The 26,538-nt window shown below is 42.5% G+C and overlaps 1 protein-coding gene across 2 annotated transcripts in view; it reads left to right on the forward strand.

Moving 5' to 3' along the window:
• adamtsl3 (ADAMTS-like 3) overlaps nucleotides 1-24,954 on the forward strand; it is a 601,993-nt gene extending 577,039 nt beyond the window's left edge. Inside the window, exons 28-31 of one of the 2 annotated variants that reach the window (XM_078530447.1) lie at nucleotides 13,428-13,635; nucleotides 15,974-16,083; nucleotides 19,675-19,889; nucleotides 20,177-24,954. In XM_078530447.1, the coding sequence (XP_078386573.1) occupies nucleotides 13,428-13,635; nucleotides 15,974-16,083; nucleotides 19,675-19,889; nucleotides 20,177-20,292 (649 nt within the window). In that variant the 3' untranslated portion in view covers nucleotides 20,293-24,954. Of the gene's footprint in view, nucleotides 1-13,427; nucleotides 13,636-15,973; nucleotides 16,084-19,674; nucleotides 19,890-20,147 lie in introns of both variants that reach the window. The other variant, XM_078530448.1, reaches the window with a different exon arrangement.
• Nucleotides 24,955-26,538: the final 1,584 nt, after the last annotated feature.

The following is a 26,538-nucleotide window of genomic DNA, read 5'->3' on the forward strand; positions in this document are numbered from 1 at the left end:
TTAGGAAGTGAGTTCCAGGATTTTGACCCAGCAACAGTGAAGGAACGGTGATATATTTCCAAGTCAGAATGGTGAGTGGCTTGGAGGGGAACATGCAGGATGTGGTTTTTCCATACGTGTGCTGGCCTGTCCTTCTAAGTGGCAGATCGTGGGTTTGGAAGGTGCTGTCAAAGGAGCCTTTGAGAGTTGCTGCAGTGCATCTTGTATATGGTGTACTCTGCTGCTACTGTGCACCAGTGGTGGAGGGCATGAATGTTAAGATGGTGGATGGGTGCCGATCAAGTGGACTGCTTTGTCCTGGAAGGTGTCAAGCTTCTTGTGTTGTTAGAGCTGCACTCATCCAGGCAAGTGAAGAGTATTTCATCACACTCCTTACTTGTGCCTTGTAGATGGAGGGACAGGCTCTGGGAAGACAGAAGGTGAGTTACTCACCGCAGAATCCCAAACTCTGACCTGCTCTTGGTAGCCCACAGTATTTATGTGGCTGGTCCAGTTCAGTTTCTGGTCAATGATGACCGCCAAACTGCTGATAGTGGAGGAATCAGTGATGGCAATGCCATTGAATGTCAAGGGGAGATGGTTTCTGCTGGCCAGTACTCATTTCCTAACTTTGCGTTTCTGGAGGGAATTCTCACTTAGAAGGAGTGCACAGCAGAAATTTGGAAGTGCATTGCAAACAATTGTTCAGCATTTAAACTAATGATTGGGAAACCATCCCCTACCCGGAGAGTTCAGAGTCAGCCAAATATTTCTGTAATGATCCTAAAGCCTCTTTTTTAGAAAAATATATAAGAATACTGATTGGCTTAACTTCATATAAAATTTATTCAAAGCATTGCATAGAATGTCTCTTTATAAGCCCCCACTGAAATGTTTCATTTCACTTATATTTGAAGCATCCGCTCATTGAAGCAGTGTTGGAATGCTTTGGGTGGTTAGGTTCCTTTTTATGATGAAGTTAACTGGCCAAGATTGAAGCTTTTAATAAATGTTGTGCAGATCAGTTCTTTAACCATTGTAGCTCATGAGATGACGGTATTCCCAGTTAGAAGAAATCTAGGATTTTGAGACTTTAAAAAAAAAAATCACTAATGGATGGATGTGTTGTAAGGAATTGTTGTAAGATCATTACTGGACCATTTGTCTGATCTGAACTCTCTGGGTAAGGGATGGTTTCCCAATCATTAATTTAAATGCTAGACACTTGTTTGTAAGCAAGGCAAGGTTTTGTGCACATTAGCTGTCAGAAGTGATGTGTGGTTAAATGGATTTCACTGTAGGACATGAGTACCATGTTACAAATTGGCTCTGCTCACTGTCAGCCGGCAGAACCATGGAAAGTGATGAACTGACATTGATCTGTTAGCTCTGACATCATGAGGAGATAACCTACAACTGTATTTTCTGCTCAGCGAGCGGGAGCGGGGCCCACTCGCTGACGCGTAAAATGATGCGGGGTGACATCGGGTGGAGTTCCCGACATCACCCCGCGTCATTTACGTTTTCAGGTTGGCGGGGGCGCAGCCGAGAGGGATGCGCGCCCTTCGACCTGTCAACGGCCTATTAAAGGCCATTAAAAAAGTAATTGAAGTCATTAGTGCACCTACCCGTCCGATCTTAAGGCAGGTGGGCAGGCCGGGAGCCCAGGCGGGCTTCTGAAAAAGTGTGAAACTTCATCCACAGGCGGGATGAGGTTTCATGAGGGATTTTAAAATTTCAGAGTGTGTTAAATTAAGAGTTATGGACATGCCCCAACTCATGTGACAGTGTCACATGAGGAGACATGGCAGCGAAACATTTTCCTCATCTTTATTTTGAGCCAATCTCCTTGACGCAGCACTTTGCCTCAGGGAGATCTGTGCGCTCTTTCGTGTGCATGTGAGAAAGAGCGCACTCCCGGCTCAGGGAATTCCCTCCCCGCCTGCACAGGGAGCACATAGCGCTTCCTGGTGGACGTCACGCTAGGCGGGCCTTAATTGGCCCGCCCACATAAAACGGCTACCCGCCCACCCGCGCCCACTCCCGCACGTCCCACTCAACGGGGGGGTGGGGGGGAAGATGTTGCCCATAATGCCGGAGAGACTGAGGTGCTTCATAGCATGCATGGAAATTGGGACTATCTACCTAACAATGTGGGTCTGGGCGTTAGTCAATAGAATTGCATTTAGTAGACTTGAATCTCCTAGTTGCAAAGACTGGCTCTGCAGTTTCCCCCGAAACTAAGAGCAGCGTATGTGTCACTGCAAATCCACAGGGTATGTGTCACTGCAAATCCACAGGGTATGTGTCACTGCAAATCCACAGGGTATGTGTCACTGCAAATCCACAGGGTATGTGTCACTGCAAATCCACAGGGTATGTGTCCGTACAAATCCACAGGGTATGTGTCACTGCAAATCCACAGGGTATGTGTCCGTACAAATCCACAGGGTATGTGTCACTGCAAATCCACAGGGTATGTGTCACTGCAAATCTACAGGGTATGTGTCACTGCAAATCCACAGGGTATGTGTCACTGCAAATCCACAGGGTATGTGTCACTGCAAATCCACAGGGTATGTGTCACTGCAAATCCACAGGGTATGTGTCACTGCAAATCCACAGGGTATGTGTCACTGCAAATCCACAGGGTATGTGTCCGTACAAATCCACAGGGTATGTGTCCGTACAAATCCACAGGGTATGTGTCCGTACAAATCCACAGGGTATGTGTCCGTACAAATCCACAGGGCATGTGTCACTGCAAATCCACAGGGCATGTGTCACTGCAAATCCACAGGGTATGTGTCCGTACAAATCCACAGGGTATGTGTCCGTACAAATCCACAGGGTATGTGTCCGTACAAATCCACAGGGTATGTGTCCGTACAAATCCACAGGGTATGTGTCACTGCAAATCCACAGGGTATGTGTCACTGCAAATCCACAGGGTATGTGTCCGTACAAATCCACAGGGTATGTGTCCGTACAAATCCACAGGGTATGTGTCCGTACAAATCCACAGGGTATGTGTCACTGCAAATCCACAGGGTATGTGTCCGTACAAATCCACAGGGTATGTGTCACTGCAAATCCACAGGGTATGTGTCCGTACAAATCCACAGGGTATGTGTCACTGCAAATCCACAGGGTATGTGTCCGTACAAATCCACAGGGTATGTGTCCGTACAAATCCACAGGGTATGTGTCACTGCAAATCCACAGGGTATGTGTCACTGCAAATCCACAGTGTATGTGTCCGTACAAATCCACAGGGTATGTGTCACTGCAAATCCACAGGGTATGTGTCCGTACAAATCCACAGGGTATGTGTCCGTACAAATCCACAGGGTATGTGTCACTGCAAATCCACAGGGTATGTGTCACTGCAAATCCACAGGGTATGTGTCACTGCAAATCCACAGGGTATGTGTCACTGCAAATCCACAGGGTATGTGTCACTGCAAATCCACAGGGTATGTGTCACTGCAAATCCACAGGGTATGTGTCCGTACAAATCCACAGGGTATGTGTCACTGCAAATCCACAGGGTGTGTGTCACTGCAAATCCACAGGGTATGTGTCACTGCAAATCCACAGGGTATGTGTCACTGCAAATCCACAGGGTATGTGTCACTGCAAATCCACAGGGTATGTGTCCGTACAAATCCACAGGGTATGTGTCACTGCAAATCCACAGGGTATGTGTCCATACAAATCCACAGGGTATGTGTCACTGCAAATCCACAGGGTATGTGTCCATACAAATCCACAGGGTATGTGTCCGTACAAATCCACAGGGTATGTGTCACTGCAAATCCACAGGGTATGTGTCCGTACAAATCCACAGGGTATGTGTCACTGCAAATCCACAGGGTATGTGTCACTGCAAATCCACAGGGTATGTGTCACTGCAAATCCACAGGGTATGTGTCCGTACAAATCCACAGGGTATGTGTCCGTACAAATCCACAGGGCATGTATCAGTACAAATGTGGAGGCTCTTGGAAGTTTAAAATGGCACCATGACGATTGGGTGTGAATCTGACATAATTGAGGCAGCATTATTAAACTTCCTTAGAACACATCCATCCATTAAAGAGGGCAGCTCACTATCACCTTCTCAAGGGCAATTCAGAATGGGCAATAAATGCCAGCCTTACCAGTGATGCCCACATCCTGAGAATGAGTTTGAAAGAATAGACATGCCTGATCATCAAGTAAATAACAGGTTTTCTAATTGTGCTTTCTGTCTGCTGTTAATCATAGGATTCATTATTTACACCCAACACATTTTTCAGGATCAGCTTCTGTGGATGAAGAGCCCAGTCTATTTTGAGAAAATGATGGAGTTGTGCACAACTCAATGTCTCTTTCTGATGGAGGGTCATCGTGACCTGTTTCTCTCCACAGATGCTGTCTGACCTGCTGAGTATTTCCAGCATTTTCTGTTTGACTTCTCAATCTCTCTGTTTGCTGGCTCACAAAGTAAAGCAGGAGATGGGAGCAAAGGGGATGCCTCTGTTTGTCACTCCTGGACTTTCTCCCCATTCCTGGAAATGAAAACCTGAGGGTGCAGCTGAATCTTAACTGCCACTGGCAATGTGGTGCATATTCACTGTAGGTGTCCATGCAGCAGGGGCCACAGCTCTGTCCATGGCAGCAGGGGCCACAGCTCTGTCCATGGCAGCAGGGGCCACAGCTCTGTCCATGGCAGCAGGGGCCACAGCTCTGTCCATGGCAGCAGGGGCCACAGCTCTGTACCTGGCAGCAGGGGCCACAGCTCTGTCCATGGCAGCAGGGGCCACAGCTCTGTCCATGGCAGCAGGGGCCACAGCTCTGTATATGGCAGCAGGGGCCACAGCTCAGTACAGGGCAGCAGGGGCCACAGCTCTGTACAGGGCAGCAGGGGCCACAGCTCTGTACAGGGCAGCAGGGGCCACAGCTCTGTACAGGGCAGCAGGGGCCACAGTTCTGTACCTGGCTGCCTGCTATTGCAGTCCACAGATCTGTGCTTCCAGCACTGTACTTGTTAGGTAGAATCACAGAATGTTTACAGCCCAGAAGGAGACCATTCAGCCCATCCTGTCTGTGATGGCACTCTGCAAGAGCAACTCAACTAGCTCCACTCCTCTGCCTTTTCCCCATAGCTCTGCATTTTCTTTTTCTCTTTAAAAGGGAATTGGATAATTATCTGAAAGCCACGATTAAGTCTGCCTCCACCACACTCTCAGGCCGTGCATTCCAGATCTGAACCATTCATCGCATAAAAAAGTTTGTCCTCATGTCACCTTTACTACTTTTGCCAATCACCTTAAATGGGAACAGTTTCTCCCTATCTACTCTGTCCAGCCTCCTGATGATGTTGAAAACCTCAATCAAATCTCCTCTCGACCTTCCCTTCTCCAAGGAGAGCCCTGTAATTCTTTTCTGCACCCTCTCGAATGCCATCCCATCCTTCCTGAAGTGTGGTGCCCAGGACTGGAGCCCAAAGCAATGTTTTATGAAGGTTCACCATAACTTCCTTACTTTTGTACCTCATCCCTCTATTTAAAAAGCCCAGCAGCCTGTATGCCTTATTAACCTCTTTCCCTATGTGCCCTGTCACCTTCAATAACTTGTGTACATACACCCCCAGGTCCCTCTGCTTTGTGAGAATTATACCCTTTACTTTATATTGCTTCTGTTTGTTCTTCCTACCACAATGTATCACTTCACACGTCTCTGCATTAAATTTTATCTGTCATGTGTCCACCCATTCTAGCAGCCTGTCTACATCTTCTTGAAGTCTATCACTATCCTCCTCCCAGTTTAGAATAATATGAGGTAGGTGCGCTTTTGTCTGTAAATGTGGTTGACAGGTACCAGTGAGAAGTTGCAGTCTGCTCCTGAGGTAGGCTGGCCCACCTGATATTCCTAATTGTGATATTTGTCCAAAAACTATAGGGTAAATGGGATTCCTATTGGGAAAGCCATTGTGCCGTGTGTTGGAGATAGAAAAAAATTGGCAATTCCAGAGCACTCAGTATAAAGCCTCCTGACCAACTAATACGTAACAAAAAAGGTTCAAAAAAATCAAATTGCTGCTACCAACTTAGAATTGGGATTTTCCAATATACTTCTGTAAACTGCATAGTCTCTTACAACCCTAAATACCCCTTTTACATAGTAGGTAGGTAACTGATTGCTATACTAAGATAAACAATGGCATCCTACATGGGCACCCAAATAACAAACTCAGGTCACCAGTTAACATAATTAACTCTAAGCCGACAGTTGCCTCTTTCAATACCTGACTGGGAGATCAGATGGAATGCTAACTAGGCGGATGTCTACTGTCACAGATTTCTGCCGAATTTTTCAGTAGATTGCACCTGCTTTACACGTGCCAGTTGGCAGTAATTAATTGAGAAATCCAGCCTAATGCATCCAGAGGTTAAGTGTCAGATCATGTATTATGTGGAGCGCCACGAACTAATGGGACTCAGCTTTGATCTCTCATTGTTCTATACTAAAATGTTATCAAGTTTAAGGTTTGTCTTTGTGTAATGTGAATTGGACTTCCACAGTTGGTGTACACCTATTGGTTCTAATGTTGACACAGATCTTTTTACTTAGTAACCTTAGTTAGTGTGTGTGGAAATTATTAATCCTACCTACTGTACCTCTTATACTACATTTTTTTCCTTTATTCTTTTCATGGGATGTGGGCGTTGCTGGCAAGACCAGCATTTGTTGCCCATCCCTAATTGCCCATAAGAGCTGAGTGGCTTGCTAAGCCATTGCAGGGGACAGTTAAGGGTCAACCACATCGCTGTGTGTCTGGAGTCACATGCAGGCCAGACCAGGTAAGGATGGCAGATTTCTTTCCCTAAAGGAACCAGATGGTAGTTGTCATGGTCACCATTACTGAAACTAGCTTTGTATTCTAGATTTATTAATTGAATTTAAACTCCACTGGCTCCCGTGGTGGAATTTCGAACTCAGGTCACCAGATCATTAGGCGTAATTGGCCTCTTGACTACTATCCTGTGACATTATCGCTATGCCACTGTCTCCCCCAAGAATGACTTCAAGAAAAAGAAATGACAGAAGTTTATTCCAGTTGGGTTTGGGTTGGATAATCTCTGTACAAGAATAGTTTTCTGCTGTCACGTATTCTTATGCCAAAAACACTTGATTTTAATTTTACCCGTGTGTATTTTTTCTGAACTTCACTTGCAGTGCTAATTTAATATGTTAAATTGTCAACGTGCCTTTGGATGCCCCTTGAGATTCTTTGTACAATGTGTTCTTTCATGCTTGCCTTGTGTAATAATCTGAACTCCAGCTGTAATGAGCTATTGGTTTCAACCCAAGTTCAAACCTTCCAGAGCAAGCTAGAAATTTGCTGTGACTCTAATGTGAAAACCATGGTACAGGTGCTTTTTAGGATGTAAGAGAAAATAAATTGGAAATGAAGCTCAGAAAAAGTCATGTCATCGTCTTGACAACCTGCTGGTTTTACTGCACTGCGCCTAATTTCGGGCCATCTGCTTTATTTAACATAGAAAGCACCATGGATTTTTAAAAATTGTCACATCTAATTTGTCATTGAAGTGGAATGAAGATGCCGTAGTGTGAAATGTGGTAGCAGTATAATGTCAGTAATGTAAGAGGGATCAGTCACAAGAATCACAACCATCAGAACTATAACTGCTTATTTACTGCTTACTGATTAGTGGGCAGAACTGCACCGTTGTTAGAGTAATCCATTTATTCTTCAAGATGGTTTAAGTATAACTGCGAACCTGTTCAGGACTTTTATACTGTGTGAGACCAACGATTGATCTGCTGGATTTCTGACAAACAGACCCATGCAGGTGGCTGCAAGCCAAATGTAAAACTACCGGAGGACATTTAAGACCAGCTCCAGCGAAGATCAATTTTAGTTGGATGTGCAGGGAAATTTTTATTTTAAAAAGGCACGGAGAAAGAAGTATAAAGGATAGAAACTGTGTAAGAGGCCTGCAGAGAGTGAAGGAGTCATAAAGTAAAGGGAGCAGAGACTAGGGATGATTAGACCACAGAGAGAGTTTGTGGGAACTTGCTATATGTAAATTGGCTGCCTCAATGCCTACAATGCAACAGCAACTACATTTCCAAACATTCCATCGATTGTGAAGTGTTTTGGGATGTCCCTTAAAGGTATTCCACAAATGGACGTTTTTTTCTTCATTCTGTGTTCAGTGTGTTTTCACTTTTTTGCATTTAAGTTTATTCGAAGGAACTAAAATTGAAAGGCAAAATCATCCCGTGAGTATTTTTTTGCATCCATTTGACCGCTGGCAGTAAAGTTAAGCCATGCAATAGATATCTTAGATTTTACCATGCGTATTATGTTTCATCAACCAGGCAATTGGAATAAACAACAAAAACAGCTTGCATTTATATAGCAACTTACATGTCGAAAAATGTCCTAAAATGCTTCAGAAGCAAAACAAAAAGAAATTCAAGACTGCACTAATATCCTATCTAACATTTGATTGACTGACAATTTACCTAAAGCAGAACAAAAAGATTGTATTTATTGTTAGAGTTTAATCTTATTCAGCTAAAGGTTGGCTCAAGTACTGATTTTATAAAAGTTGTGTGTTAGCCAAAAAAACAAAGATGTGTTGATAAATGGAAAACATCAGGCAATCCAAACAACTGGAAAGCATATTGCCAAGCCATTCCCAATATGAAAAGGCTCTATTGTCAGTTCATCAAAGGTACAAGTCCAAGATCAACTCCAAACTGCAGGATTATTAGATAAGACTCCAAGGACTAGTGGAAGATTGCAAAAATATGTTTCCAACATAAGGACCTGATGGAACTCTCCCTCACTCTGAGAAGATGGGGTCCCATGCCTCATTTTTATGATGTTGCCAAATCGGATCTGTCACCCAAAATTGAAGATCTAGCACCAAATGTTCCATTAGACCCCAGCAACTCAACCAGCCAAATGAAGAATCACGCTCGAGAAAGTTCAACATGTTGACAAGCTGGATCCCAGAGAAAAAAAAACTACTAATCTCAGAGGCACAGGTTGTTGGTTTCTCAAAACACTCTTTTGTGTAGCCAGCTGCTCTCTTGTTCATCTGTTTCAATTAATGCTGTCAAATGGTTTCCCAAATCAGTAGAAAACTACAAACTTTATGCATAACCACAAGAAGGGGTCAAAGTCAGACCCTGATAACTGCATGCCAGAATCTCGACTGCCAATTATGTCAAAGCTCTTGAAAAGGATAGAGTAAGAAGCTGTTACGTGATCTCAATCTCAACAATTTACTGTCCGCTTGCCAATTTGGCAACAGAGCAAATCAGCAGTACACGTTCTCAGTTTCAAGGTCTGAAAATGGAGCTACTTTTTTTAATTGCCCGGGATAAAATAAGAGCTGCCATCTTTGAGAGATGCAAAACTGATGTGCCCTTTTACTCCCATTCAATGTTAATTGAAAGCAGCAGATGTTGGTGTCATCAGAAATTTTGAGGAAAAATATGTCAGCTTAGATATCACTGAAGGATTTCTAATAAAACAGTACCGCCTGTTACAGTACTTAATTTCATGCTCCAGGAATGGAATGGTTTTCTCAGCATCAAGCAGTAACCCCTGACTTTCATTGACTCTCCAGTAAGTATTTTATCCTAAACATTGAGAAGCTAATGTCGTGTGGCAACTCTAATGAACTGCTGATCTGCCTGCAGCAGTGTTTGAGGATGAAACCACAAGTAATACGATAAACAAACATCCATCATCTTACTTATAAAAACAAAAAAACTGCGGATGCTGGAAATCCAAAACAAAAACAGAGTTCTGTTGAAGGGTCATGAGGACTCGAAACGTCAACTGTGCTCTTCTCCACCGATGCTGCCAGACCTGCTGAGTTTTTCCAGGTATTTCTGTTTCTGTTTTTGTTATCCATCATCTTACCTCTGCTTCGGGATTGGAAGAATAGTTGGCCCCACAATGCTTCCCACATTCATCAGGAACCCGATAAGTTTCACTATGAAATTTCTACATGGGTTAATTCCCAATCTGAAAAATGAGTTGTCGACAAAAGCAAAATACCACAGATGCTGGAAATCTGAAATAAAACCATTAAATGTTGGAAATACTCAGCAGGTCTGGCAGCATCTGTGGAGAGAGAGACAGAGTTAACATTTCAGGTCGATGGCCTTTCAACAGACTTGAGAAATGAGTTAATGATGTTGTTAAATATCAGTTGCAGAAATGTCATATGAATGTGTTAAGCTTTTATATGTTAAAATCATGAACAATAACTTTAAGCCATTTTGAGATGTCTTTGGAAAGTAATAGAGATACAGATAACTCAAAGTAACAATGCAATGACACAAATAGTGACAATACTGCTATTTAACACAAGCATGATGAAATTGGCAATATTGGTTCATTAGAAATATTCCATTATATTTAAGTCAACATACTTTGCCTTAAAATTTCTGATGGTGACCATACTGCAGGGCTGCACCTTTGGAATAGAATTGGGTGTGAGGGGAAAAAAGAGCCATGTCACACAGGGCAGGCATCTCATGAAAGTGGGCATCACAACTTTCAGCAGAAGATATATGGTCCATACCTATTGTCCGGACACACCAACCAGCCTTCAAACTGATCTGAGATCACCCGGGACTTCCTGTTCACATTGTGTGACTTAAAGGCTGCTGTGCAGAATGGGAATTTGGGATTTTGACTGTTGATTCTGAAGGATACGGTCTTGACACTGCAGATGCCATTTTAGTTCCAGTGAGCGCTACTTTTAGCTCACTATCTTATGCACTTAAATTGCATTCCGGACTGTCATTTAGACCAACTCATTTTGGATAAACAAGTTAGTGATGTTATTAATTTGGTGAACATGTTAACTAGTTCAGCTAAATAGCACTGTGAAAATTTAACTTTGTTACACCTGATAGCAAAGCCACTCTACTTCACTTGCCATCTATATATATATCTCCAGAGAATTGTGAGGGATTGTTAAGCAGTAAAATACACATATCCCAGGTTCCAGGATGGGAGGATTGGGATATGATTGCCCAAGGCCATGATACCTGCTTCACCACAGTTGTCACACAGTTTGTCGCAGAACATTTGTCCATGTACCCATTTAAGAAGACAACCCTCCTCTTTACTCCAAACCTTGTGTATATGCCAGTTTGCCAACATAATTCCTTTTTCATATCTGTAAGAGTGAGCTGTCATAAACAAATTGCTTTAGCCTTGCAGTCTTGTTCAGGTGGGCTGTTTGTCATAAGCAATCTCGAGAGAGAGAGACACACAGACAGACAGACACTGTCAGCTTCACTCATCTCGGTCTCTGCCTTTGGTTTAGAGAATCTGGGCTGCAATTTCCTTATGAGGGTGGGAAACAGAAGTCTGGACTGTTTCCAGGTCCCAAACCCATCCCAAGGGGGAAACAGGAACAGTCACTCATTGGAATTTTGACAGAAGCAAATTGGCATGGGCTCCTACCCAATTAAGGGCAGCGGTCGGGTTCTTGAAGCTAGAGGACCAATCAGAAGCCAACCAGCTTGAAAGGAGCAGCAGCCTGTAATGAATGATAACCGGGAGGGTGCTACAGTACAGTGGTGGCCTGTCTCTAACTTTTTTCAATCTTTAATTAATGAGCAAATACAGCAACCAGGCCACCACTGTGGTGGTGTGATGTGGGGGGTGGGGGGAATCCCTCTACAGGATGGCCTGTGGCTGCATCTGCCCCAAGACAGGCATTGAGGGCCTCTAGGCCTGTCTGGAGCTTTGGCTTCTCGGCCTGCTGCCAGGCACCTAAACTGGCCTCTGACGGTGTGGGGAACTGGACGCCAACTAGAAAATTCCAGTTGGCCTCTTTTAAGTGGGATTAACAAGGCTCTTAATGAGCCTAATCAACCCTGCTAGCCCCAACCTGCCTGGGGGCTAAAATAGTCTGAAACTAGGTTACAAAACCAGCACACCAGCCAGTGCAAGTATTTTCGGGCCTTGTCCTCCTCCATACCCCTAGTGGGGTCTGGAAATCCTGCCTTCTGTGTCTTCTTCATAGGTAAACCACACTGGTCGTCAATTTTTTAAAAATATTCGTTCATGGGATGGGGGCGTCACTGGTTAGGCCAGCATTTATGGCCCATCCCTAATTGCCCCTGAGAAGGTGGTGGTGAGCTGCCTTGAACCGCTGCAGTCCATGTAGTGTAGGTACACCCACAGTGCTGTTATGGAGGGAGTTCCAGGAATGGTGATATATTTCCAAGTCAGGATGATGTGTGGCTAGGAGGGGAATTTGCAGGTGGTGGTGTTCCCAAGCATCTGCTGCCCTTATCCTCCTAGATGGTAGCGGTTATGGATTTGGAAGGTGCTGTCTGAGGAGTCTTGGTGAGTTCCTGCAGTGCATCTTGCAGATGGTACACACTGCTGCCACTGTGCGTCGGTGGTGGATGGAGTAAATGTTTGTGGATGGGGTGCCAATCAAGCGGGCTGCTTTGTCCTGGATCTTGTTCAGCTTCTTGAGTGTTGTTAGAGCTGCATTCATCCGGCAAGTGGAGAGTATTCCATCACACTCCTGACTTGCGCCTTATAAATGGAGGGACAGGCTTTGGGGAGGCAGAAGGTGAGTTACTTGCCACAGAATTTCCAAACTCTGACCTGCTTTTGTAACCATAGTGTTTATATGGTTGGTCCAATTCAGTTTCTGGTCAATGGTAACCCCCCAGGATGTTGATAGTGGGGATGAATGATGACAATGGCATTGAATATCAAGGGATAATGGTTCGATTCTCTCTTGTTGGAGATGGTCAATGTCTGGTACTTGTGTGGCACGAATGCTACTTGCCACTTGTCAGCCCAAGCCTGGATATTGTCCAAGTCTTGCTGCATTTGGACATGGACTGCTTCAGTATCTGAGGAGTCGCGTATGGTGCTGAACATTCTGCAATCATCAGCAGACATCCCCACTTCTGACATTCAGTGGCTTTACCATCACTGAATCCCCCTCTCTCAACATCCTGGGGGTTACCATTGACCAGAAACTGAACTGGACCAGCCATATAAACAGTGGCTAGGAATCCTGCGGCAAGTAACTCAGAAGTGGGGTTGAAGGAATGTTATTGATGAAGCAGCTGATGATGGTTGGGGCTAGGACACGATCCTGAGGAACCATCTCTTAACAATGCCATCTCTTATCCATTTCATATTCACATATCACTTTGTTCACAAAGATCACAGACATATGTTCTTTGTTATGTTCAAGATCAAAGTGCTTTTGGTGAAAAGCTATCTTTAGTAAGCTATCGCTTCCCTCCCTCAACCTACTTTTTGGCAGTACAAAGAAATGATTTTGCAATACAGGATACTTATCTCAAAAAGCTTCCTAATACACAGCTTCAACTCTTTATTAAGCTAATATTTGTATCTCCAGGTGGGTTACGTCCGCAGGGTCAGTGTGTTCTGTCTCATGTGGGAAAGGAGTCCGCCAACAACGAGTGACATGTGAGCAGCTAACAGCCAATGGAACAGTAAGACTGTTATCTCCAGTGTTTTGTGCAGAGAAGGCAGAACAGCCCCCTGAAGTAGAGGATTGTTTATTGCAGCCTTGTGTAGGATGGAAGAGTCCAGCATGGGGAGAGGTAATGATACAATTATTTGGTGTTCTTTGATATGAATGATGATTGTGATAAAGAATGAAAGAATTGAAGTTTTGCTGAGGCCAAATTATTCGCATGCTGGTTAAAGCTCTTGTATCAAATTCCTATGCTGACCCAACTTCATTTTTTCAAAATAAAGCTCACCTAAAAATTTTACTCAAGTGGGCTACCAGTGAGTACAAAATAGCAGAACTACAATCCAGAGGAATTTTCCGTGTAGTTTTTAATGACATAACTAAACAAATTATAACACATCTCAGGTCATATTTCCGACAGCACTGGTTTGGGATTACAGGTTTATAATCTCCCTCAGCAGGTGCCAAATTAAATACCTATAGGTAAATCTTTGCCATTTGGGCAATAAGCACAGCCTGGGAGCAGTTCTCAGAAAACTGTCAAATATGGAAGATCTCATGCATTTTCTAAAGCCTGCCTGATTCTCCTTCCATTAAGTTAATCAGAGGGAGGATCAAGCGGATTCTGTTACTTTTTTTATACTTGTTCATGAGATGTGGGCGTCACTGGCTAGGCAAGCATTTATTGCCCATTCCTAATTGCCCATCCCTAATTGCCCTTGCTCAGAGGGCATTTAAGAGAACCACATTGCTGTGGGTCTGGAGTCTGGCAGGATAGCAGATTTCCTTCCCTAAAGGACATCGACAATGGTTTCACGGTCATCATCAGACTTTTAAGTTCCGATTTTTATTGAATTCAAATTTCACCATCTGCTGTGGTGGGGTTCAAACCCAGGTCCCCAGACTGGAATACTGGTCAGTGACAACACCACTATGTAGCTTCTGCACCTCCATGCAGTTCTTGCATAAAGCCCAGGCAGTAAAGATGGAAATTGATTCCATCATCTCATTGGTGATGTGACCATTTTACTAGAAATTGCTTTTGGCTTTATACCAATATGGACTAATCAACTCTGGTTGCAATTTCGACTTTGGACAGCAACGTATTGTAACATGGGCGATATTGAATCTCCTTCATTATCACCAATCACCAAAGTTTCAATTATCCCCTGTACAAGAGGACCTGATTGATTTAAAATATAAAATAGCCATGAGCAATGAAAGTACAACTTCCAGTTTTCCCAAACTCAATTGAAACTCAAGCATTCAATGGGATTTAAGAATACATAATGCAAGGAAATAAATTGGCCATAATTTTATTTTGCTGTAAGAACAGCTGTTGGCTAAGTGATCAGATGTTAACATGTTGGTGTGAGAGAAAAACAGTACATCTCCTTTGGGACATTGCTGAAAAGGTGTTACATTATATGTCATCTGCTGGTCTTTTTTTTTTTGCTAAGAACAGTGATATGAGAATTGCTGCTCCCACTCTTACCCTTTGAGCATTTGGCCTGTATGTGACAGTAAAGGGTAAATCCTGGTTACACCAGTCCCCCATGATTCCATAGCTGCAGTAACCATGGTGAAAGGAGGAGTTTTCTCCATTTACTGTATTGGAATGAAAGCCAGCGGACATGGTATTTTGCCTGGAGTCAAGTGATGCCAACAGTTTAATCCCATTGCTGTGCAGGGATCCTTCATGTGCTAGGTAACTTGTGCAAATCCCCAGCAGTTTGAAAGTTGAATAACAAAGTGCAGAACTTTGGTCATGGGCACAATTCTAATTGAGAATATTGGGTGTTGGTCACTGACTGCTTTAACACCTGGCTGCATTTAACTCCTAGCTGTCTTGCCTCCATGTGATAATTGAAGTGAGACATTAAATATTGCATATTACTACAGATTTCAGCTTATAAAAAATTTCTCTGAACAAATGCCATTTTAGCACTATTTTTACACGGTATTTTTTAAGTAGCTATTCTCCTGAGACTCAGATGTTAACTGCTGGAGAATCTGCAGTGATTGGTTGAGATTGACAAAGAAATTTGACCATAAGGTGCCCCAAAAGTTTAAAGCCCTGCCTGTAGCTGAATGGAAAGGAATGAATAATGAATTCACACCAAGGAGACAAATAGAGCGCGAAAAGAGAGAAAAAAGAAATGGTCTCTGGAAAACATAAAGTGAGTGGCAAGAAGACATCCTGAAGTCCATAGTTATTTTGGTTAAATGACAGGTCTCTAAAGCAACTAAATGTGTAAACGTGCAAGAGCACAACAATACTGTAGGCTTTGGGACTTTGTATTACTAATTTAACAGGTTACACCCACTGTGAATCAAGATGATTATTGTTACTAATATAGGTATTACTAAATCCCATTGTACTGCAAAAACTAAATTCCTCTAGACTTGGAGCAAGGATCATTTTCAGAAGCACCAACAATTAACACCTTTGTTTTGTTTGACAGTGCTCTGGTCGTTGTGTGGGTCACAGTGTTGCTGTACAGCATCGTCAAATTGTATGTCAGTATACAAATGGAACTTCAACTGCAGAAATCACCTGTGACAAAATGAAGAGGTATTAAGCAATTAAGGGAAAACACTACTGTAGTTTGTGATTTTCCCACAGTGTAACATTGCCGATTATGTGGCAAAGATATTGAAGACTATTTATGGATTGCGTTGAGTGGTTTTGATTTCTGTTAATTAAATATCAGAGAAATATTTTAAATAGTATTTCAAACAATAGCAAAAAGTCAGTTTAAAGTGAGCTTTGCAATATAATTTATAGTTCCAACTGAAGAAAGTTATTTTTAGTACTTCCTTGAAATTATACACTGGATATTGATATATACCATTGAAATATAGATTGATATGTGTAATTAATATCTACTGTTAAATTGATATGTACTGTGGATGTGCACAAAGATTTGGATATGTACTATCGACATCTACATGTTCGATCATTTCAGGTGTTATTCATAGTATCTTCACCCTCTGCTAGTGAGGTCATACAGTTCCTTAGTTGGGTTTGGGGTGGGTAGTGAAGCCCTTGTCACAGTGCCAAAATGGCTCTTATCAAAGCCACAAATGTTTATCTTAAATATACAGATAAAGGTAAACTATTCCCCCTCATCTTTCTTGAACTATCTGAAGCCTTTGACAGGGTTGGCCACACCATCCTCTTCCAACACATCTCCACTATCGTCCAGCTGGGTGGGACTGTTTTTGATTGCTTCCGTTCTTATCTGTCTAATCATATGCATAATATCACACGCAACGGCTTCTCTTTCAGCTCCTGCATTATTACATCTGGTGTCCCACAAGGATCTATATCCTTGGCCCCTCCTATTTCCCATCTACATGCTGCCCCTTGGCAACATTATCCGAAAGCATAGTTTTCACATGTACACTAACACACCCAGCTCTACCTCACCACCGCCCCTCTCAACTCCTCCACTATTGCTAAATTATTAGACTGCTTATCTGACATTGAGTACTGGATGAGCAGAAATGTCCTCCAATTAAATTTTAGGAAGACTGAAGCCATCGTTTTTGGTCCTCACTCCAAACTCTGTTCCCTAACTACCAAGTCTACCCTCCCCCCGACAACTATTTGAGGCTAAACCAAACTGTTCACAACGTTGGTGCCATATCTGACCCTGAGATGAGCTTTCAGCCTTGTATTCATGCCAAGTCCTTAGGCAGCACCTTCCAAACCCATTACCACTATCATCTAGAAGGACAAGGGCAGCAGAGGCATGGGAACACCATCACCTGCAAGTTCCCATCCAAGCCACTCACCATCCTAACTTGGAAATGTATCGCCGTTCCTTCACAGCTGGGTCAAAATCCTGGAACTCCCTCCCTAACAGCTCTGCGGGTGTACCTACGCCACATGGGCTGCAGCAGTTCAAGAATGCAGCTCACCCCCACCTTGTCATGGGCAATTAGGGGTGGGCAATAAATGCTGGCCTAGCCAGTGAGGCCCACATCCTATGGATGAGTAAAACAAAACTAAGCCTGTCTATTTACACTTCCATAACATTGTATAACTTTGCCCCTGCCTCAGCCTGCCTGCTGCTGAAATCCTCATTCACACCTTTGTTAGCTCTAAACTTGACTATTCCAATGCACTCATGTGTAGTCTCCACATTCTACCCTCCATAAACTTGAGGCCATCCAAAATTCTGCTGCCTATTGCGATGGTGTCCTGTGCCATAGTGTGTGGAGTCGGCACAAGTCAGTCAACTGGAGGCCGCAGGGCCTGCACTGTAATCTAAGAACATAAGAACTAGGAGCAGGAGTAGGCCATTCAGCCCTTCGAACCCCCTCTGTCATTCAGTGAGATCATGGCTAAGCTTCTACTTTAACATCAATTCCCTGCACTATCCCTGTATTCCTTGATGTTTTTAATATGTAGAAATCTATCGATCTCAGTCTTGAACATACTCAATGACTGAGCCTCCACAGCCCTCGGCCAGAGAATTCCAAAGATTCACCATACTCTGAGTGAAGAAATTACTTCTCATCTCAGTCCTAAACCTCCAATGGCATTTCAGGTGGAGGGTGGACTGAGCCAAGGATTGTCTCAGAAGCGATCACGCATCTCTGGGGCCACTGTTCCCTATGCTGAGGGTAATGTTTTCGGCACTTTTCACTTCCTGAGTTGGCCCAGCCTCCAAGGGGATGGTGAACCCAGTCGGCGCAAAAACTGGCCCCATGTGACTGTCTTTTTTTTTGCAAGAGAGGAGTTGATGGTGGCGCAATTGGTAAAAGGGAAGCATCAAGGCTGGATGTGAGAGCAGAGATGAGGAAAAATAAGGTTGCCACTGCTGCTACAGTTATTTTAAAGGAGCTGATTGACCAGAACCAGCCACACAGTGCTGTTACTGAGGTTTGGATTAAGGTGTTTCTGGTGGATCCATGCCATCAAGACTACCGTAAGCAGAGCTGAGGAGTTTCTGCAGAAGTGCACCATTTTGGTGAAGGCCATGCTCGTGGAACTCACATTGTTTGGGAGCTACTGTTAGATGAGAATCAGTGGCTAAGTCCTTGAAGAAAAGGAACTGGAATTCTACCTAAGGAAGATCAGACCTTTGAAGGACGTTGTGGCTGAGATTAGTGCCATGTATGGTATAGAACAATAGCAAAGTTACGGCACAGAAAGAGGCCATTCAGCCCATCGTGTCTACACCGACCGAAAAATAAAAATAAAAAAACTAGCCGCCCATTCTAACCCCAACTTCCAGCACCTGGTCCATAGCCTTGCAGGTTACAGCATTTAATTAGCTGATCCAGGTGCCTTTTATAGGAGTTGAGGGTTTCTGCCTCCACTAATAAACTAGGCAATGAATTCCAGGCACCCACTATTCTCTGGGTAAAGAAGTTTTTCCTCATGTCCCCTCTAATCCTTCCACCAATCACCCTAAGTCTATGCCTCCTGGTAATTGACCTCTCTGCTAGGGGAAACCAGAATTTCCTGTCTACTGTATCTAGGCCCCTCATAATTTTGTACACCTCAATTAAGTCACCCCTCAGCCTCCTCTGTTCCAAGGAAATCAACCCCAGCCTATCCAATCTTTCCTCATAGCTGCAATTTTCAATCCCTGGCAACATTCTTGTAAATCTCCTCTGTAATCTCTCCAGGGCAATTATGTCCTTCCTGTAATGTGGTGACCAGAACTGTACACAAAATTCCAGCTGTACATCCATGTTTTTGTATTCTATACCTCATCCAGTAAAGGAAAGCATTCCATATGCCCTCTTTACCGCCTTATCCACCTGTCCCACCATCTTCAGGGTCCTGTGAATATGCACCCCAAGGTCTCTCACTTCCTCAACCCCTCTCAATATCCTTCTGTTTATTGAGTATTCCCTTGCTTTGTTTGCCCTCCCCAAATGCATTGCCTCGCACATCTCTGGACTTGATTCCATTTGCCAATTTTCCACCCACTCGACCAAACCATTGATAACATTCTGGAGACAACAGCTATTTCATAACTCTGCCCATTTATCCTGCGTAAACTGCACACTAGTGGCATTGATAGTGAGGAAAACTCCCATGGCCTTCAGGTCCTCCAAGTGGACACACGCACCTATTTGAAGAATCCAAACTACCTGCCCACTCTTGCCCCGATCGTTACTAATACCGTCTTGCAATCCCCAGGCCTGTCTCTGTTAGGCGGTGTAAATCAAACCGATGTAATGTGGAGTGGAGAACGGGACCATGGAGACAGTGTGCAGCAACATGTGGAACTGGTTTCCAGTCTCGGCGGGTAGCTTGTATCCATAAGAAAAATAACAAGGTTGCGGCTGATCAGTATTGTGGATGGAAGAAGCGGCCAATCACATGGCAGCGTTGCAATCTAACCTCTTGTGACAGTAAGTACAATTTTACCTTGCTTAATATCAAAAATAAAAAAAATTGCGTTTCTCACAGCAGAGCGAATGTTTAGCTTCAAACATGGTGCAGGAAGAAACTCAATTTTTAAAAATTAATGTTGCTTTCAGCCTATTTTAGCTTCGGGTAGGATTGTGTGCCAATCTGTTGGGATCTCATTACAATTTTCTTAGGTGCTAAAACTACGGCAAATGAAAAAGTGAATCATGTTTCCATTCTTCACCCCGATAATGTGTCAGTTATTTAGATTTGGATGCGTTGCTTTCAGCTTCTGAAGGAGAATGTGCGGATACAACGCGCTACTGTGCACTTGTGAAACGTCTGCGGCTGTGTCATCTGAACACCTACAAGCAGAGGTGCTGTGATTCCTGCAGGATGCTTTAATTAATATATGGCACCATTCGTTGGATCGTAACCAATCTATAATAGACTGTGAAGCGATTTATACAGAACTCCATGTCGGTGAACTGACTGCAGTAGAACCTGGTGCAAGTTGAACCAGAGGGATATTTTAATATTGTTGTAAATCTGCTTGTACATACAGAAATGCACAAAAGGTTTCCTGGCTGTTTCTTTATGTTAGTCAAATATGTACCAGCTGACCCTTAAAGCAAGAGCTTCTCAACAGTTCTGCTTTTCAATCTAATATGAATTTGTTGTGCTTCAGTGTCTATATTTTTTTCTAAGCTACAAGAGATATGTGTTTAAGTTACATCACAGAAGTTGGTATGTGGACTATTTACTTCCACCTGGGACCAAAACTTTTTCTGAATGTCCAAGTGGACTGATACTTCACAAACTTACAGCGAAGATCAGGAAAAGCTTTCAACCCCAGGTGTGTTATTGACAAGAGTGTTTATCCCTTTTTATTACTGTAAACCGCTTTCATTTCACATCTGATGTTACAGGTTTTTTAATATTTAGATCAGTAGGCAAAAACACAAGAGAATGAAGCATTTAGTCGTTTAGGCTTTTAACTTGTAGATGCCTAGATTAACAGCAAATTAATGTCTGTTTGAACATTAGAATAAATTAAGAAAACTCTCTTCCCAGCGGGAATCCCACATTTGTCAGAAATGCAGTCAGGGAATTGATGTATGGTGTTGTAGGCTTATCTGCCCTATGTGCCTCCAAGTGTGCATTACCCTCGGAATGAAAGCATAGAATTTACTCTATTGTTCTTGATTGCAAAGAAATATCATAAGTCATAACGTGTACTTGGGGCAAAACACTTAAAGGCTGATCTCACTGAGTGTCTTTTTTTGACTGCAGCATTCTGTTCTTAATGCAAGCAAGTAATTTATCCAGGTTGCCTCCAGATGGGATGCCTAAGTTATAATGCGATGCTTCTTCTAGTTTTTTGTATTCGTGTCTCAAAATGCTCCTTTGAAGGAAACGTAGGAAACCACTATTCATAAAATGTTTAACAGAGTAGCTAGTTGTAATATTTAATTAGTGGCACAAGTGCATTTTACATTACTCTTCAAATATAGAAGGAAATATTCAAAAAATGCAAAACCTTCCTGTCTCTGGAGAGTCTCAACCACTTTCAGTTATACTGCTAATAGTTGACCCTTTACTGTTAAATTAATGTTGCTGCAGAGACTTGAGGCCTCAGCTTTACACAGATATGTAATGCCTATAATTCCCAGGGCTAATACAGGTTATAATCAGTGTGTGGGAGTTTTCTGTGGCAGCCCATTATAAAAACCATATGCTGAAAATGGTTCTTGCATCCATTACTGGCAGAGTAAGTTCTACACTGTATATCTGGCGTTTTTCAGTGTAGAATATTTGTGATGATGATATGCACATAAAACTGATTTATACAACAATGATTTCATTAATTGTAAGCCCCAAATAAAAACTAAAAATGTGTTTAATTTCCAAAGTCTTCTGAAGAAGTAACTATTCTAGTGAATCGATTTTTCTTAGTTTTCTGTGATTTAAAGATATTATTCAAGGACACTTGGGAAAAAAACTGAGATTTCCCTGCTAAGTCTTCGTAAATTGTAATTTTAAACATATGGAATTTCACTTCGGAACTGGTCACGTTAAACATTTGCCCTCAAAGTAATACTAAAAATAGCTTCTGGGAACAATATGACTGGTGAACTAACAAGCTCAAATATCAGAGTTATTTATAATGTGTTAGCAAAATTTGCAGTGTTTCACTTTCTCCGTCTCAATTTTCAGCCATTTTCATCCTTTACTTTAAAAAGGTTCCTCATTCCAAAGGAACAATTCACAAAGTTTCTAGGCTCTGTTACTCGGCTGGTGCGTAAGATGTACCGAAAGTGACTCACTCACTGGTCTTTCATTTTTTGGACTTTTGGGGTTAATTTTTGCCTGGGACTTCCACCCCATACCCATCCCTCTGCCACCCCACCACCCAGCAGTGCTCAGATACTTACTGTGCAGAGAATTGAGTTCAGATTTCCCCATTTCTCTGTAGAACATGTTTGTACACTAATACTCTGTGCACAACATGTAGCTGAAATACTCAAGTACATTTGGTATCATTAATTATATATAACAACTGTGTGCTCCTTAATTTAAGCCTTCATTCTTACAAACCCCATTAAAGCCTTGATGTATCTATAACTCTATTGAGCTTTATTAAAATGAATATTCTGGCTACAATAAAGATGGCAGAATATTAATTTTTATTATCCGTTGACAAGGTAATGATGCAGGGTATTAATTCAGTTTAGGCATTTGTGATGATAAATTAGAATGTCAGTACCGAAGGATTTCTGGAACTCAGTTGGCAAAGACTTCATGTTTAACAATAGGCATATCTTTAAGTTGAGTTTAACAGTATTATAGGTGATGGAAAACATTAATTGTCTGTTCACGTACGGTTGTGCATTGATGAGTGCTCCAATTATGTTCCTGTATTCAGCTGTTTTAAGTTGGTCTTTTCCATAAATAGGATACTAGGTACCTGGGGTAATACCCTCTATTTTACATTATCCAATCATTAATGGGTCTAGGCCTTTTGCAAAAGGTTGTGCATAAATTAAGGAAAAATAATTGTAACATATTACTTGTACATATTTATTTCCTGTTAAGTGCAATACTGAATGCTGTATATTGTGTGTTATAAAGAATATTTTTGTTGGGACTTTTATTTTTTACTACCAAAGCTTTGGTTTTAAATTGCTCATCACTTTCTATTTATAGTTAAAATGCTTATAGCTATCTCAAGCACTTGCCAAATTTGTCTAAGTTAATTCCTTCCTCTCCAGACATAGAAATGCATGCTACGTGGTAATGAAATTATCCCAAGATCAGCTTTTGTGTCTATTTGCCATTTATACTATGATGTAGGGGTGTCCAAACTGAAGCCCATAGGCTACACATGTAGCCCTTTACCCTTGGAAAACCGACATGTAAAGACAAGACGATTCAGTCCTATTTGTGTTTATGTTCCTTATTTATAGGTTTATCTGTCATTCTGGAGGTTGGGAAAGGGTTGATTTTAGTGCTGGATCAATTATGAGTCAGAACACCAACGTCTGATAGCCTCAGCTACTTGTCACATCAGCAGATATCCTTGCTGCTCTAATTAACTCCTGGCCCTCGACACCTCAAATTTAAAATGTTCATTCTTGTGTTTGTTGAATCCCTTTCATGGCCTCATCTTTCCTTATCTCTGGAACCTTCTCTCACGACCCCCATCACAAACTCTGGAGAGCAGAATTTTGTTGGCAGTGTGGATGTCCCAGTGTTAGGATGCAAAGCAGGTGATATGTCTGCACAGACTAGCAGTGGAAGATGAACTGGAATTTTATCAGGGCTGCCTAGTTAAGAGCCAGCCAATAACGGGGACCGATTGGGGTGGTGGGGGGGACATCTTGGCAACTCAAAGGCAGGTGCCATATTTGAAGGGGAAGCATCTGCTGAGGAGGCTGAAAGGAAGGACAGATATAGGTGCATGCAGCAAAATGGCAGCTGTTGGAAGACATGAGACCCATTGTAACTTGCAGCGCTCACCACTTAAGGCCTCTCACTCCCTTTACTCTGCATACGTAAGATGAACTTTAGAGAGACCCATCAATCTTTATAACTCTGATGTGTCTGCCAAGTTTTCCCAGCCTCCAGCTTGTCACCCCCCCCATGCTTTATTCACACTCACCTTCCCTGTAAGGCAACACTAGCAATGGCTGCCAGTTGTAGCTCATACTAATCTGCTGCTTCCTGAAGCTCTGTTCTTCACGTGCATCGCTGGAAAAATCTGTAAACCTCTGGAAAATATCTATTAATTGGCTCCTTAACAGGCTCAGTTGCCGATCCATCGTCAATAAGCAGTTTCCACTCGGTAGCCAACCGCTTCCAGGAAACATCAACAGCAGGGGGAACATGTCAGGCTTGCATCCCAACGCATTCCCCTGCCATTTTGATGGACCACCCTCCTCCCAGCCCATCGCCCTGGTTCCAGAAAAATGCCACCCTCTGTTTCTCAGAGCGAGACCTCTGAAATATCCTTCCCCTTTCCCTTTGCCCCATCATTGGTGGCTGTGCCTTCAGCTGTGTGGTCTCCGCTCTCTGCAGTCCCCCCATGAATACATTCTGCTTCTCCAGCTCTCTCTCCTCTTGTCCAAACTTGTAGTCATCCGTCTTAATTATCTTTTACATTGTCTTTTTTTTTTGCTACATCTCTTTGAATCAACTTTTTACATCAAAGGCACTATATAAATGCAAATGGTTAGTTATTGTTCAATTTTATCTGTGGCCTCAAGTCTCCATGATACACATGATGAGGCTCACATAAATGTTTGGACACCCCTGCTATAATATGGAGCAAGTTTGAGCTATGCCTAATATTTGGAACATTGCTTCACAGCTCCAGTTGTGATGCCAGGGACATTGAACATTCATATATTTTGTTGAACTTGCTTCAGCTTAAAAAAGTACAATAAACCCACATTGTATTGCAAATATATAATCATGGAAACAATATTTGTGCTGTGTATGTAATCCAGGTTTGTTGTGTGACTTTTTTTTACTGCAGTTTAATAAAATTGAACTTTTAACCACAAATATCCTTTTCTAATTAACTTAGAAGATGTTAATCTCATCACAACTGTTTTTTCTTCAGACAAGATATCATGAAACTGTCTGCCCATTATTACATTGCTTACAAATCTGTTAACATCTAGTTGTTACCCCAAATAAATAGTTTTCATCTTTCTGAGAATTTTTATTGGTAGATCTTGTTCTCCCAATAGATTGGTCCATTTGTCCTTGGTCAGCATGCTACAACCTTCATAGATGCTGCCATTTCCACTCCTGAGCATGAATGAGTTAAAACTAACTCCTGTTGATTTTTAGTAGATTTGCTGTGTGTGTCTCTCTCAGGAAGTGACTTGCTAGGAAATTAAATGTAATTATTGCATCTAGGTTTTTCTGGCAGCTGCTGCTTCAGGTAAAATACGCTCAACAGATATTTGTAAGGCAAGAGAAAAATCCACCAACAAATGGGGAAATTAGGGTTTCCTTCGTATTCAGTTTAGCACTAACAAATCCCCTTCACAATGTTGCTACTGTGCAGTCAAGGGAAACTCGCATTTTGTTTTTCTTGGAAAAGGCTTTATTGAGGAGAATTAGGATGTAAAATCTTCGGGCTTCCTTCTACTTTTTGAGATTGACAACTCTGTAAAAGTTTCCAGGGATTAAAATTTAATTTCCAGGATGTTGGGAATCAGGGAATAAAATGACAGGGGCATTTAAAATAAAGTTTTCTTTGAATGTTTCCAGTTCTCTTTCAACTTTTCTATTCCACATAACACAGGGTTGCCACTTTGCTGGTTGATTTCCCCTTGTCCGTGTCTGGAACAGGAATAGGAACTATCAACCATCATGTTTTTTTCTGGATTTGGCAGGTGGTTTTATAGTCAAATGCCATTCTTGCCACTAAGCCTGTCCCTTATCCAGGCTACCAGCACCAATACAGACTGGCTTGTACGCACTGGCGGCTGGGGTCTTCAGTGACAAATTAGTCCTGGAGTGGGACTCGAACTAGGAGTATCCTGACTTGGGGGCAGGGTCACTATCGCCTGAGCCGTGGACAGAATCTCAGTTTGAATGCTTCCAGTTATTCGTTACACAAATATTGGAAATATGAAGCAAAAAAGTAGTTTGCCTGACTGTCAAGATTTCTCCCATTGGGTAATAAAAAGCTTGTTAACTTTCGAACTGGCATGGAAAAGCTGTGCACTGCAAGGATAGACATACCGGGTGGCCAATGGTAGGACGTGGGAGATTGTGATGACACCTCCAGGAATACATCCAACCAGAGTTGGTAACATTAGATACACGTCTGAATCTAGGTCAACAGATGGATTGAGAGGTTTTTCATATTTAATGTAACTTAATCAAAGAGAAATTGTAGTGACTTTCGATTCAGATTCTAGTAGACAACAAATTATAGAGGAGACAGTAGCATAGTGGCAATGTCACTGGACTAGTATTCCAAAGTTCCCAGACTAATTCTGTGGGGATTTTTTTTGTTGTAAAAACCCATCTGGTTTGCTCTTTAGGGAAGGAAATCTGCCATCCCTACCTGGTCTGGCCTACATATGACTCGAGACCCATAGCAATGTGGTTGACTCTTAACTGCCCACT

This window comes from Cetorhinus maximus, chromosome 26, assembly GCF_964194155.1.
Source record: "Cetorhinus maximus chromosome 26, sCetMax3.hap1.1, whole genome shotgun sequence".
Taxonomy (NCBI): domain Eukaryota; kingdom Metazoa; phylum Chordata; class Chondrichthyes; order Lamniformes; family Cetorhinidae; genus Cetorhinus; species Cetorhinus maximus.